Source organism: Falco peregrinus, chromosome 5, assembly GCF_023634155.1.
Source record: "Falco peregrinus isolate bFalPer1 chromosome 5, bFalPer1.pri, whole genome shotgun sequence".
In the NCBI taxonomy this organism is placed as follows: domain Eukaryota; kingdom Metazoa; phylum Chordata; class Aves; order Falconiformes; family Falconidae; genus Falco; species Falco peregrinus.
The window spans coordinates 90,422,456-90,439,032 of record NC_073725.1 but is presented as its reverse complement, the minus strand read 5'-3'; the positions used below and the strand labels follow the sequence as shown (position 1 = coordinate 90,439,032).

General features: G+C 37.7%; 1 protein-coding gene across 6 annotated transcripts in view; it reads right to left on the bottom strand.

Moving 5' to 3' along the window:
* Window positions 1-16,577, bottom strand: part of KCTD5 (potassium channel tetramerization domain containing 5) — a 37,044-nt gene that overhangs the window by 7,281 nt on the left and 13,186 nt on the right. For 2 of the 6 annotated variants that reach the window (XM_055803840.1, XM_055803839.1), the window contains exons 5-6: window positions 13,777-13,893; window positions 7,379-7,504 (exon numbers count right to left, since the gene is read on the bottom strand). In XM_055803840.1, coding sequence (XP_055659815.1) covers window positions 7,379-7,504; window positions 13,777-13,893 — 243 coding nt within the window. Of the gene's footprint in view, window positions 1-4,598; window positions 4,658-7,378; window positions 7,505-13,776; window positions 13,894-16,577 lie in introns of all 6 variants that reach the window. The other 4 variants (XM_055803843.1, XM_055803842.1, XM_055803838.1 and 1 more) reach the window with 3 other exon arrangements.

Here is a 16,577-nt window from a genome sequence, read left to right as displayed (position 1 = left end):
GAAATTTGATTCTCCCACTGTTACCAAGGAACCGAGATCCCCATTACAGTGAGTAAAAGGATTTTTTTCCCTAAAAGCAGTTGGTTTGTTTAATATTCACTTCAAAAGGCATATATTAAATACAGTGACTTCAGTCTAATGGAAACAAAACATCTGCCCCTGAAAAACCTAGGCACCCTAGTCTATAGCATCTTACAACATGAAGACTGCCTATTCTACTTCCAATTTGACACCTTTTTCCCTTTTCTGTTTCAATTCTCTTTGGCTCCTCCCGTGAGGAAAGGATCCAAGTCTTAGGATTGACTGTCCAAGCAACAATGTTTCTCATGTTGCTACTCTAAATGGAATGGCAATCAGGAATAACGAGGTCGGCTCTCAGGCTGCACAGTAGAGCTAACTGCCTAAGCAAACTCTAGAACCAATTGTGACAGCAGCCAAATAAAGCATTAAGCAAAGCTTCAAATACACCCAGCACAAGTACTTAACCATGTTAATTTCTAAAGTAAAAGTATCTCTAATGATACTTCATTTTCTTTCGCTTCTTGACAGTTTTTCTAGTACTGGCAAGGGCTCTTGATTTCCAAAGCTGGAAGCAAGCAAAGGCACAATCCCTGGATAATGGCATAGCTGTCTTCAAAAAAGAACTCCCTTCTACAGTGATTTCACTGTAGTCTGATACTAAGGCAAACACCTGATGCTAGTACTCAGTAGCATATTCCATCCCAGAGGACCCACAAAATCTGACAGCACACACCAACCCTTCAGTCTTTGTGCTTGTCAGTTAAACATTGGCAACCGCTTAACACAGCACAGTAGTTTCATGTATGCTTTTTTATTCAAAGTATAGATATTTGGTTTCTTTTAAATATTGTTAAAATGTTGATAACATTGTAGCCTCTAGCAGTCATCAAGCCTAATACGCCTCTCTCAGTGACTGTAGTCAAGTAGGGTCTCACCTGCTTTCCACAACTCCACAGGATTTTTTTTTAAGGACTGGAGTTCATAAAGAACCTGTCACCATTTGTGTGCCTCAGGGACAGTTCAGAGACAGTTCAGTGTTAGCTTAAAAAAAAATAATTAAAAAATCCATTTTATCACTTGCTCACTGCACTTCCTGCAGTACCTGGATCTCACTCTGTACATACAAAGTTATTTTTAATTTCAAATTCTGTAGTATTATTTTGAAGTTAGGAAGCCAGTTGTCACTGTAGCTACTTTGACAAATTTCCAAAATAAAGAAAGATGTTTCCTGCCGGCCATGACATGCTTTAGGGTATATTTTATATGCAAACATTGTGTATTCCATTAAGATAATTTACTATGTGTACTAAGCAAAAAGCATTTCATATGAAACTGTAGGAAAGATGTAAGTGAATTCTGTGAGGAAACGCCAGGCCCTGAAAATTGCTCAGCAGCTGCTGGTATAATACATCCAAAAGGCATCAGACAAACTTACAGAACACAGGGTCACTGATACCTGCTCACGGCATCATAGTGTCACTGTAGCTTTCATACAATGATCTGGATGCAGGATTGAAGGCAAAATTCCTAAACTGAGACTTACTGGAAGGTGGGGAAATATATCAAGAGTTAATTTTATAAATATGCTTCATACTTAAAATACTTTCCTCAAGTAGCTGCTGTTGCTCACAGCTGAGAACAAAGTGCTGGAGTAGATGTCCCCACAGTGGGTAATGGTCTGACGCAGCCAAGACGTAAGTGAAACAATCTCCAACAGAGAAAAATATGGCTGAAACAAGCACCTCTGCAGTGAGAAGATAATACTGGATCTATTAATTCCGTGAATCTTTTCAATTTAAAATGAAACATCTGAGTTTATTCTCTCATAGAAGACAAAAAGTACTTCTAAGATTAAGAGTTAGAACTATTTTCTGTGGCTTCAAGAATACATACAATAAGATAAAGCTAAGCCAGATCTGGATGCTGAACTTTGCACACTTCACTGAGCCAGTAAACCCAATGTAAAGCAGAAAATTCTATCAGATCAGGCAATATTTTAACACAGTTTTCTTGGTAATTCTTCTGTAACCCCTACCTTTACTAAAGGGGAAATGATTTCCAATCAGCAAGCTCCCATGAGAGGTGTTCCATCCACCTCTGCTCAGAAACTGTGTGAAAGAGTACTAGTCATGGACAGTGACTTTGTCAAAAGAAGAAAATGAATTCCAATTATCAGGAATTGTATCAAAATTGTACGTACTTACTAAATATTGAAATGGTGACTTGACTCTGTTCTACAATTCAAAATTCCTCCTTTTTTTTCCTGAAAAGCCCTGTAATAAGACTATTCCTAAAAACTTTGGTGGCTTACTGAGCAAAACTGTCAAAAGAAGACAGCTCAACACTAATAGAGGTCAATAAAATTCGAAACAGTTATGTCAGGTCTTCTCACAAACTGTTAATAGCTAGGATTGAGGAGTATGTCTGGAGCAGAACCAGGCACAGACGAAGTTTTCATTTGAGAACGTGCTTTACTAGCTAAACAGGTGACTTCACTGATAATGCTCCTCTGTCTGCACACTTTAGAATACAGAATCACCAAATGGTTTGGGTTGGAAGGAACCTTTAAAGATCATCTAGTTCAACCCCTTCATCCATGGGCAGGGACATCTTTCACAAGGTGAAATGCTTGAAATGATGCTCAAAGCTCCCCCCGCCCCAACCCAACCTTGAACACTTCCAGGGATGGGGCATCCACACCTTCCCTGGGCAACCTGTTCCTGTGCCTCACCACCCTCACAGTAAAGATTCTGTCATTATATCCAATCTGAATCTACCCTCTTTCGGTTTAAAAACATTGCCCTTTGTCTTGTCACTACAGGCCCTGGTAAAATGTCTTTCTCCATCTTTCTTATAAGCCCCTTTTAAGCATTGGAAGGCCGCAATAAGGTCTCCCTGGAGCCTTATCTTCTCCAGGCCAAACAATTCTAACTCTCTCAGCCTGTTTTCATTGCAGAGGTGCTCCAGTCCTCAGACCATTTTTGTGTCCCTCCTCTGGACCCACTTTAACATGTCTTTCTTGTGCTGGGGACCCCAGAGCTGGACACCGTGCTGCAGGTGGGGGTCTCACCAGAGCAGAGTAGAGGGGAAGAATCACCTCCCTTGACCTGCTGGCCATGCTGCTGGTGATGCAGTCCCAGATAATTGGCTTTCTGGGCTACAAGTTTATGTTGCTGGCTCATATCCAGTTTTTTTACCCACCAATATCCTGAAGTCCTTCTCTGCAGTGCTGCTCTCAATCCATTCATCACCTGGTCTGTACTGATACTGGGGACTGACCTGACCCTAGTGCAGATCTGACAAAAAGATTCTTTATTTTCATGTTTCAGTTCCATTTTTGCTCCAGGTGCACCACATCCAAAGTTGACAAACTCTAAACCATGTTGAATGAACTCTCATATCGTAGGGGCCCCGAGTGTGATTGCTTCTTAGGGAAGCAGAACAGAATAACTATTTCCTCCCACTCAAAATAAATCTGGTGCATATAGAATAGCGTTTTAAGGACTGTTTGTCTCTCAGGCAGCTTAAGAAGCTTGCTTTCAATACCAGCACAGTGCCAGTTTATTTTTTTCAAAAAAGCTTCAGATCTGATCCATTCCTTACAGCCATTCCTGAAGACTTGGCAAAATACCTTATTCTACCTGAGCAGTAGTTTCTGTTAGCATCAGTTAAGAAAATAAAATAGGTTCTTCTTCAGCCATGTGGAAGCAACACTTGAGAAAGAAGAAGTGTAAGGTTGTTTTACAACTAAAAAGTTCAGGTGTATACATGAGAAGCTGGAGTTCCATCTCATGCAATGGTATCTTCAATTTATACAGGCTCAAATGACTACCCGCACACTGTATCACCGAACATTCAATGATAAGTTACCTTCTAGAAATTGGATAGTAGAATAAATATGAGCAGTGCTTGCAGACACATCAGAAAAAGGTTGAAACAGTTGTTCTTTGTGATGCAACTTTGTGTTCTCCCACTTGTGACTTCAATAAGATGTCATACTAGAGTGGAAAGGACCTGATCCCTCCTCAGAGAGAGTTGTTTCCTACGACAAATATAACTGTAGCACCAAGATCACAATATTTACTTATATTTGCCAAGTCTTGATTCAAAAGTTGTCAGTTCCAAAATTATCAGAAGACCATCTTTTGACTATGTTGCACTTCAGTCAAGTTCACTAACTTTTTGCCAAATCAGACATTTACCAGAAATGTATACTGTAAGTTTGTATCAGATGACCCAACATGTAAAAAACCCCAACATTTGAACAGAAAAGCTGGTGCATGGAAAATAAAAATGAAAAGCAATTCTGACCCTGGAATCTACATGAAGAGCTCTCCTTCTCAGCAAAGAGATTGGTTCAAAGGAACCAATCACAATACAGCTTGTAACAGTAACACTAATTATTCTGTTGAAGAAATAATATCCAGAACAGGAAAACTACCTTTGCTAACCGTGCCACAACTATAACCACAAACACACACACCACCAGGGCTAGCCAAAGGGCACCACTACTGGGGGTAGGAATTGGATGGGGCAGAAAAGCATCTGGGTAAAATCCTAGGGCAGCTAGTGCTCACCATGACATTTACACTTAATCTGAGTCATTCATATCGTAATCCGTTTCTTCATCCTCACTCTGAGTGGCATGCAGCATGCAGCAAGTATAGAGAAAGGAAGGGAAAAGAAGAGATTGCAAGTGAGTCAGAGCTGCAACAAAGTACAGTCCATTTATACTTGAAGCATCTGGGAACGACATTTATTTACTTTTATCTGGGACTCCCTCTCTTTGTAAGAAAGTATGACAGCAAGGAATTTCAATGAGGAACATTACAGATTTCATTAAAATTTCCTTTTTCAAATGTCCTAAAATCAGCAGATAGAAGTCAACAGTGCCATGCAACAAAACAATAGGGACCAGAAGTATAGAGAAAATTTAAATAAAACTGCAAAGCTGGTACTTTAAATCCATGTAACTCTTCACCATGGATGGGAAAGGATAGCACTTGAGAATCTAACTCTGGATGCAGATGTTATGAATAAGCTTTGGTCATTTGTCCCAAGAGTGACAGATCAATAAAGTGGTATAAAAGGGAAGAATGCTCATGTGAATACAGATTATCTTTCAGTAGTGCCATGCTTACCAGTTAAAGCCACTGGAACCATTTAAGTCAATGTCCCCAATGCCGTTAACCTCTTTTGCTTAGCTGTATTAGAAGGTTATGTGGAAGTCAACTACTAACTTACTATGCACATTGTTTTCCAAAAAAAGAAAACACAAGAAAAAAAATCTCTTAAGAAGGAATGAAGGTGAAGCTTGATTAAATGGGCTATCAGAAAGTGTTTTTTCCTGTTCTGAAAGTCCAGTATTATAAATTAAAATTGAAGTGCTTGTCAATAAAAATTACATACTGGTACATTTTTGTTTTCTCTAACCTAACTTCCTGTAAAAGTGATAGGAAGACTTTCTCATGGCTTCTAGAAGTCAGTGCCAGTACATGAATACGTTCTGTATATATCACTGGATACCAGATTTTCAATCATATGAACTTCACAAAGACCAACTCTGACACTAATGAACAGATTGCAGACTAGAGGATTAACATTGGCTAAGAGGGAAATATTGAGACAAGAGCTCCCAAGGTCTATCCAGTCAAGATTCCTGAACACAGCTGTCAGAAACTTCTCAGCAAAAAGTTTTTTTTTTCTTTTTTTTTTTTTTCCAGGCACAATATAGATCAATATTTTTTTTACATATTAGAAACACAATATATAAAAAATAATTCTTCAAGTATTGTCATTAATTACTAGCAACAGCTCAATTCTTCCAGGGCAGAAAGACTGACTGTTTAAAACTCCAACCAAAAATAAATTATTATTCATCACCCTGGTCAAATTACGCTGTGCTCTCTTCTCTGAAACAACGACAAAGAAGCACTTCAATGATTCTGCTTCTCTCAGAGTGACTGAATCTACAGAGCTGTACTGCACAGTGAACTTTTGTATTTAGGATTTAATAGTTTCATTTGGTCCATATTTTCTTTTACATTAAGGATGCAGTGTAACTCTGGCAACTTATGAAGTTGCCTGAAGATGTACTACCATTCCTTATGAAAATGTTTATTAGGTTCTAGAATTCCATGTTTTATTTCAGGTACATATCTCAGCCCTAAATTATTACCACACACTTCTTTAACTTGTCTACTGCTAAAGTTTTTCTGAAGCACTCTGGCAAAAGCAGACCTTGACTAGGGTTTTGGAAAGAGTGAGTGTGGCTTTCCCAGGTTTACTGTTTACCCTTGACTACATTAATGCCTTACAGCTCTTTGGAAGTTTTATCTCAACCATTAGCATAAATTAATCATTTCAATAAGAATCCAAAAGAAAGTTTGGAGTGTTTTTATAGCGCAATTTACAAAAATGTCTCCATATGTGTAGCTGGATAACCAAGTGACAAGGCACAGAAAGCAGTGAAGTTTTACCTATTTGAGGCCTCAGTGCCAAGACCCAGATCAATTCTTAGCACTATTAAAAAAATTTCATTGAAGGAGATTCTTGAAAATGGAATCTTTGATGTTTTACCAATTGCTTTCCATCTACATATACTAAATCAAAAGCTTTTAAGCCAACTACAGAAGTATCCAGTCGTCTGTAGTCGCCTCCTCATACAAAGTAGATACAATGATAAAAACTGTTCAATATGCACTGAAGATAAGAGTACACTTAAGTACATAAGCAGTCTGCCTTACTACTATTCAGTTGTGTATTTACATTTTCCCTTGTACAAACTCTGAAAGACAACCAAGTAAAATGCTAAGATATTGTGCCCATTACAATCTTTTTATAAAGCCAGTTACAGAAAAGTAGAGAACCAGGTAGAAACCTGAAAATATTAACCTAACAAATACCTTCATTTTATAACATATTGCATGGGTATGTTTTTCAGAGACAGCATATTACAACCTCCATTCCTGATGGTAAGACTTCTTCAGCTGAACTCAAGCAAGAAAAACAGGTTTTGACTGAACAGTGGCAGAATAAGGAACCATTCAAATGCATTAGAAACAAAACCTAGATTCTCAGCTGTAACACCAAACATTTGCCAATACTCAAAAAAACAGGACAGGTATCAGGAACAGTACAGAGTATTGCATGTAGAGAACCCATTTGGTATAAGAAATGCAAGGTGGCTGTACCATTTACAGTCTCTCATACAATGGACAGGGAACCATTATTAATCATAAGTGAAAGGGAAAAAAGGCAATTAAATAATGGTCCAGAACAAAGGTAGGCCTAGCACAACTTAGTGAAGCCCACCCAATTTGACACCATTTCTTCAGTCCAACGTTTAGTAAATTACCTTTGCTTTTTCACTGGGTTCACTGGTTGTGCCATAGGGAGTGTTATGCAATTCCTTTGAGACAACACACAGAAACTCAGCCTGATCTTCATTGCCATAGTTATAGGATGAACCAATACTGACCAGCTGAAAGATGGGGGGAGAAAAAACAAAAAAAAGTCAATCGCATTTCCACATTAAAAAAATTCCATAAATACTTGTCATTAGTACAAACACTCCTCAACCTTCAGACTGTTGGTTGTGCCTGAAGCATGATTCTCCACTCCAATGCAAACACATTTTGATGTTGACAAATACACTGACACTCTGATGATGAGATAAACATAGTTTTTCTTTTTAAACATTTACATAATTAATGATTTACGGTTATGATTATACCGTGAAAGAAAAGGCTACAGAGGCAGGCCAGTAGAGAAGTAGCCTGTTCCCTGTTTCTGTTATATACTGGAAACTTTCCCATCCTCCAAAGTTAATTTTTAAAAAGTTTGTATGTGGTATCTTAAATGTGGCATGATTTAACATGTAAATGGATGCATGCAGGAAACACTTTAGCCTGAAGGGATACCCACCACCTTACCTAGAGCAATGGTACTTCTATTAAAGCACAGTTTGAGTAGACAAAGACAAAATTTTCATTTGATTGGAAAAGAGCAAGACACAGCATGGTGGGACACCAAGCTTAACATCTGAAGCTCATACCTACTGCTACAGGGAAGTTAAGGAAGCACTACAAGCAGAAGCCATGTATAATGAGACATGATGTATTTACAAGCTTCTACAAGTCTCAGTATTGAATCATAAATGACAATTTACTGAGAAAGAAGGATACACTCAACATCAGTACCGATCATCAGTACATTTATCAAATGGCAGAAATTTCATGTAACTTGTCTTACCTTACACACTTACTAATGCTAGAAGCTTTACATAGCCTGTCTTTCCAAGTCTGAATCAATTCAGATGTAGCTGGTTCACATATTTTAAAGGTTTACTTCAAAAGTCTGACAAGATAATGTATGGGGCTATTACTATTGACACAGATCAAAGCCCTAAAAATCAACCTATTGCACAGGTACACTCTATCTACATGTTATTACCAAAACTATAGTAAATCTACCTACCAAGTCACCACACATTATCAGGCTGTCCTATTCCCCAATCTCTCTTACTTATATCATTAAAATATCCTGGTAATGGCCCCATAGAAATGGATTCACTTGTTTTTTAGGGCAACAGCATTTGCAACACCATAGTTACCTGTCTAAATCCAAACTCTGTACTGTCATTAGTCTAGCAGAGCACCAAACAGAGTAAAAGCCTTTTTAAAGCAGGGAAGATGCAGCCAAGATGAAATCTTGGTTCAGAACCCGTACTTCAGTGATAAGGTTATTCCCCCAACAAAAGGGGAAATACACCAAAGTTAAACACAGCTTCCATATAGCACTGTCGGGAGAAAATAAAGCCTCATAGTACTTTTAAGGAGAGAGGAGAGATGTGCAGATGTTCCAGCACTGTGGTAAGACAGCCAAGCAAGCACCTCCACAGACAAAGAGCAGCAGGCAGTATGTCTGCACAATGAACCAACCTGATGCCAGGCCTAGGCAATGTCAAAGTTTTTGGACCCTGATGGTATTACAGCATACAAGGCTCAGCGTCCAATGAACAGTACTGGCAATCAGAATTCAGTGCTCTCAACCTGCCTACTTTAACTACACTGTCTGGGTGTGATCACCAGAAGCATTTCCCTCCCTCCTCCACTCCTAACATCACTCTAATTTTGCAAAATGCATACATAGTCAGTAATGAACACAGGCAGATCAAAAATGAATGCGATAAAGATGTTTTTTCCACAAAAACCATGTAATGAAGATACAAACTCCCAGTTTTTTTAGAAGCACCAATACATCCTCACTGGAATACAAAGACACCGTTTATCTTGAGACATTAAGTCTATTAATCTTTCACAAGGGATACTCTGTAGTCTGCACCATAGCATGTTTGTATAACATAGAATCATAAACCCCAAAAAGTAACTAGTTGCTTAGTTGCACAAAATGGGCTAAGAAAGTCCACTGAAAAGCTGGAAAATCAACCCAGACTTACTTCATATAGAGAGATTTGTTGATTCTCTTCCCTATCAGCAAAAAACATCATGCACAAATTTTCAGAAGAAAAGCAGTTAAGCTGCCTCTAAGTCTGCTGAAGTGGTGTAAAGTTTATCCTATATATTATATAGCAATTACAAACCATATAATTCAAATACAGTAACTGCTTCAATTACTGAGATAAAATGTAGGACTACTTTAAACAGTAATTTTAACCTACTTAAAGGCTAGAAAACATTCAAAAAGCTGGATACATGTTTAAATAAAGCCACACAATCTACCTTCTCTGAAGAGAAGTTTGAAGAATAATTTTGATTTAGTATACAGCCAACTTTTCTTCTTGCAAAATGGCAAGAATCTGATATCAGATAAGCTATGATAACAACTACCAGAAGGAAATAGAATTCTTTACTCATTGACAGTCAAAATAAATAAATTACCTCTCTGAAAGTTGATATGCTACAAGACCCAAACCATCAATCCTAGTCCAAGAAGGTTGATAGGTCCTCAGCTGATAGCTGCTCACATCCCTCGCTAATGCTTCATGATCTAAAAAAGCTGACCTTTTGCACCTATGTCTTTCTAGGAGATGTGGCAGACCAATTACTTATTAGCCAGTTGGATAGCACTATCAATTTAGCTGACTGCAAAACATCTGCATGACTTTTTGCCATTACTACTCAGCTGGTGCATTTCAAGATAGTCACTCTTGCAACATTAAACACAAGTTCTTTGAAACTCCAACATGTGATAACTCTTGTAAGCAGTTCCACATACGTGCAACTAAGAATGTATTATTGGCATAGTATCAATAGCATGCTAGAAACTTCATTGTAGCTTTTTGCGAAGAATCAGCAGTAATAAGGGTGATGGAAGAAAAAGAAACCATGGAAAATTATTGCAGATTAGAACTGAACTGTTGTGTCTGAAAGTCTGATCAGAAATAAAGTAATATTTTAGCACTTGTATTCCAAAAGTCACCCCACTGTTCCCAGTGTTGGTGGCAACACTTTAAGAAGGATGCTGATAAACTGGAAGGAATTGCTAAACTCCCTGACCCCATGTCTGTCTGTCCCTGCCATGCCTCCCCATCCCCCCAAAAAAAGAACCTACAACAAATCAGAGTAATCTGAGGTCTGCAAAACATGCATTACAATGCACAGGAAAAGGATATCAGATTATCCAGCCTACTGTTTCTCAGACTTCTGGAAAGGACAAACTCTTTCTGGCTCATGGGGCTTAACCAGTAGGGAGTTTTAGTGACCAAGAACTTAAGGAGGAAAAAAAGAACATTTTGAAACTCTGAATTTCGTAGATTTTTCTGATTCTATATAAATTTATATACATGTGTGTATGTATTTCTCCTCATGTTTTTTTTCCTTCCATGACCTGTTTCATTACACTCCTTATTAAAGCAGTGTGATCCTGCTTGAGCGTCCAGGAGCACCAACAGTGTCATAACCAAGCACAGGAAAATGACAATGTTACTTATCACAGAAAATTTATTAGATCATGATCCATTCACTGCACTGAATAAGGGTGCTGACACTAGTAGGCTGTCAGCTGTAACTAAAAAAAGACAGGAATGGAAAGAAGTATTATTATTATCATAATTAATTATTACTAATATTAATTATTATTACAATCATTATCATCATAATTAGATCAACAGAAATATATTTATTTGCATTATATTACTTTATGTGCCAGTACAGGTCAGGATTTTCCTGAAAAGACTTAAGAAATAACAGGGAAGTTCCTGTCTCATAAAGATTGAACTTCTAAGTAAGATAAAAGCTGACAATCAAATAGAGCAAAGTTAAAAACCACAAACAGTCTGGCATACATAAAGTGGATGGTGACTACCTGATGCCTAGCTATGGTTAGGCGTTTTTTTCAAAGAGGAAAGATTTAAGAATGATTTCAGGGACAATAATGAGGTAACTTTCTGAGAAACTTTTCCTAAGTCTGCAGCTCTGTGAGAGTATAACTTTCAATTTCAAAAATTTCAAAATAGACTATTTAAGAAAAACAGATGATAAAAGTAGTATAGCTGAGAGAACAGGTCAAATGATTCCTGCATCAAGTTACTCAATGGCAGCAAAATATATGAATCGCTTCCTGTCTTGAATCAATGACTGTACACCTAAAAATATCCCTATGAATAGGCAAAATGGTTGGTGCATCACTTCTAGGAATGTTGGTTTTGAAGTGAACAAATTTCACGCCTAACTGAATTGAGAGAGATCTCAAAATTGGCCGCTATTTCCATAACCTGCCTATGCAGATTTGCTATACTAGTTTAACAATATTGATTCAGAATCTATACAGTACATTTGCAGGACAAATTAGCAATAGTATTACCATCACAGATAACCACTCCAACTTGCACAAACTGCATCCCTGTCTTTCTTGGCTTCTCACTGGAGTTACTCATATTAACTAACTCTTCTACTTCATGACTACCAACTTCCTTCTCTTTGTGTGATGGTCTGATTCTCAAAATCAAGTAAAGTTCATAACAATTATTCTCAAATTCTATTCAAATATTCTTATATTTGAATATTAGTTCTTTTGCAGACATGGTGAATTCCTTGTACACTAGAAAGTTTGTCTTTTTCTTGGTTTTAGATAGAAAAAAAGAAAGTCCTCTCCTCATTTTTTTTTACACAGGTTATATGCATGTAAGAATGCCGCTATGGCTTTTAGAGTTCATTCTGCTGCCTTCTCAAAGGATTTGCAAAAGGCTATAGAGATACATACACATCAGTTGTTAAGCTGAGCACTGAAGAGTGAAACCAGGATCACAAGCATATTTAGCATATTTATTTCAGGTCTCTTAATGCAATTGTCAGACATCAAATTGAGGAGGAAGGAAAATAATTCCCTTCCAGTTGTTTTTTTTTGTGGGGTTTTTTTTGTGTTTTTTTTTTTTTTTTAAATTTTATACCCGCCTTTCCTCATCTCCCATTTAATTATGCTGAATTTTACTTTCAACTACCTAGGACATCAGCGCATGAATAACATCATGCTGCCTGCACCCTACACATCCTTAACAACAGGTCACATTTCCTACTCGGTTCCAGAAAGTCTGCAAACCCAGTGCATTAATTCCACATTTTGAATGTTACCTATACAACTTTAAGAAACAGTTACATTGTTGGTACATTGAAAGCAGATTCTGGAATACAACTAGGCAACATTCCAGGTTTAAAATCTGGAATTGCATGGCTAAGTGCCCATGTGAACTCATAGGCAAGATTCGGCTCATATCAAGCCACTTTACTGTCATGTTACCTTCATGACGTTATACAGATCTTTCAGACTGAGTGAGCATACATATAGCAAGGAAAAGAACAAGTACTCAGAGTATTTTACTAATGAAAAATACCACAGAACACCAGGTTCCCAAATCAATTCATATATGACACTTCAAAACAGAGTACAGCTACTTAAAGAACTGGAAACTGCCTCCAATGTTACTTGTTAGCAAAAAATCCCTCCCAGACTCTTCAACACTGGGAAGTAACACAGCAATTTAAAAAGCCGTGACCTGAGGGTGAGGGGAAAGATGAGACAACCCAAAAAGCCAGTAAATGAAGCTATGATCCTTCATTTGGGTTTTGAGGAAATTTCCCAAGGGGGGAAAAACCCAAAACAACAAAAAATAAAGCCAACCCCCCCCCCAGGACTTTCTTCCCACTTGAGACAAGATTTAAAACTGCTGGTTTTGTTCTCCCCTCATTCTTCCACATTTTATTTCTGAAAAATTCTGTTATTTGATGTTCCAGTTTAAAAATATTTCATCTGCCTAAAAGAGCGGTTAACTTCTGAGTTAGCAGAAATAAAGGGTTTGAACTCAGAACAAAACTGGCTATTAGGTGGATGAAATACACTCGAACTGGGGCAATGATTAACAAAGAAATGTCCCTTTCTGAACCCAGTGAACTCGAAGCTTTGTTTACAGGGCTCCTAATGTTTGGATCAAAGGCTGCTAACTTTGGAGGAAGATTTAAGGAAAAGTCACCTATTGAGAAAGTAAGAACTTTTCTTAAGGAAAACCCTTAACTAAGTAACTGGGGGTGGGTGGGTTTGTTGATTGCTGTTTTATTATTTTTACAATATAAACATTCATAATGTATAATGAAATACTGTGAATAAAAGCTAGTCACAAATACACACAAATTACTATGTGCTGTACATCCAGGAATAAAGTGGAATGATTTGAAAGCAGCAGAAACGCAAGGAGGCCAAGCATATCAGTGTGAGGGCAAAAAGAAAGGTGTGACACACCTCACTGCAGCATTTCTGGAAGCATCTCTCTTCCCCTTTCACTTCCCGTGACACTATGAGCAGATACTCTGACTGCTGGGCCCGGCCACAGCTGTACTGGGAACCTATACTGACAAGCTGAAATAACCAATCAAAGCAAAACACAAAAAGAAACCTTTGTAAAGCTGAAGCACATACTGTTGTCCAAATCATACAAATAACAGATGAGCTGAAACGTTCAGGTAACATTTACTTGCCACTAGAACAGGTTGCTATCAAGGTACAACTTTAATTTCAACATACTTCAAATTTATGGAGGCAGTTGCAAAGCCCTTTGCAATTTCAAGGGAAGTTAAGAACTACTGATAAGTCAGAAAACTCCCCACATCACTGTGGTGTAGCCAACTACTCTGTAAAACATAAACAGTTTGGTGCATTATGAAAGTGAGCATTATTTTCCTGTCATAGTTGCCATGTTGCAGAAGGTAACGTGGATATAAGACTGGAAGGTGTTATATAAAGCTGATACATATATATCAAGGCTGGGTATGAAAGAGCTTAATCTTGTTCCAGATATTGATAAAATACAGCTCAGGAAACATATGAAGTCAACTGGAGGAAAAAAGTTTGGTGCTCTAAATTGGTTTTAGAAGATGTAATTTACAGAAGATCCAAGAAAATACCTGGAGTGGAAAAAGCTGTCTGTCTTGTTCCCATAAAAATCAGTACCAAGAACTCTGTTCACACTTGCCAAATTTCTAATAACTCAGAAGTTCAAAACCACAGCTGAATTTCTCAACTTCTTATTACAAAAATTATTTTAACTTAATAATGCATGGTAATTCCTAGCTCATTTAATTTAAAGCATAGCCTGTCAGTGCACTTAAGAAAGATCAGAACTTTAAATTAAGTGTGAACAACCAGAAAAAAATTGCCTATTTGAGTAAACTGGAGATTACTATTGATGAGAAGGCTCATGAAGAATGAATTATTACTTTTTTATCCTGTTGTTGTTATGTGAATCATTTTGAAGGCAGCAGCTAAATACCATCCTTCTATACAGTAAATGTATTTAAGACAGCACTATGGTGCAACACTCAGGTTACACTCAGCATTAAAATTTACATGACTGGCATCTAAAGCCTTTGTATGAAGCAACTTTGTAAAGCCCAAAGTTTCTCTTTGTGCAGTATTGCCAAAACATTGTTTTTTCTGATTGCCTGAAAAGGTAACAATTGAAGTAAAAGATCATCTACAAAATAACCCACTGAAATCACAAAAGTGGGGCAGCACAACTATTGCCAGTAATTTTTGAACTTGGACTGATACATGACTGCAGTATCCTAGCAGCACTTTCACTCCTACTCTTTGTAAAAGTGCATCATTACATCCACCTAAGTGCACCAGAAGATTAACATCTTCCAGTCCTATTTAATCACCACATCCAATTGTATTTTACAAGAAAATTTTGAAATGTTAAGGGGAAAGACATATTTCTGACCAAAACCAACCACTAAAAGATACTATATGTGGCACAGAGCACAAGGACTCTCAACCCATAGTAATATTACGCCTCTGAAAAAGCTGATGATTTCTACCCCACCAATGATAATATGTACGAAGTGTGGTAGGTGCCACCCCAAGGTCTGCTTCTGAAGGAAGCATGCTGCTGAGCAACACAGGTTTAGAAAAGATAAAAAGTTACCAAAATGCTACAGTGTTCTCAGATCCTAACAATAAAACTGTTTAGATTATACAGAATATTCTAATCATGTTTCACATGAATGGTGTCTGCTAAAAGCAGGTCTGCAATACAACCAAAAGAGAGGATGGACTAGTCTGAGGTAATGAGAAGCTGAGTATTATGAGACCATACAGCTGTTGTGTTTATGTACCTCAAACTGGGCGTCCAAGAGAAAGCAACATGGGGGACGGAAGATGTAAAAAGAAAGCTGATGAAACAAGGACATAATGTTTAAGAAAACCACTTGAAATTTTCCAGTTCTAAAAGATTCTAAATTCTAAAAGAGATTGTAATATTTTTTTCAGCAGTTGTACTGTCACAGCAGTACCGCTCCCAAATACAGTATCCCCAAGGAATACAAGGCTTTAGGACAGGTAAAAGCCATAGTATCATTTAATCTGTTAAAAAGTAAAGAATCTGTATTTGTAATGAAAGCGAGTTTCTCATGACAATGAAGAGCGTAAAAAAAATTTTTGTCAATGTACTGGTCAAGAAATAGTCATGTGTATTACATGACAGCTTTTCCTAGGGACTTACATTCAGCTTCTGGCATGCTAAACAGACCTGCTAACACCTGAGCCAGAGGACTGAAGCGTAAGGAGCTTTTTCTGTGCTGGTTTAGTTTATTTGATCACGGCCATCTCCATGACACCAGCAGCTTACACATTTCATCAAATATAAACAGAACATTCTCTTTTACCTTTGTGTGCCATACTTTTTTAAAACGTTGTTTTGTTGTGTTATTAGAGTGAGACTGCACATGACAAGAGCTTTGTGCTTACTCCAGCCTCTCCTACAGCTGGCACCAGACGCTGCAAAAAGTGCTGGTAGCTGAGCACTTGTGTCTCGCTCAAGAGTTAACAGATTCCTTGCTCCAATGCAGTTTAAATATTCTGGTAGGTTAGAAATGTGAAGGATGAAGCGGCCACTTAGTTTCTTACCTACAGAGATTAGCAAAGGTAACAGAGATCTTGCAATTTTACAATACATTCTTGAATGTACACACAAACTGACTTTTATGCAGGGCAAAGAATGAAAACATTCACGTAGCTCACACCTATCCAGCTTCACATTCATG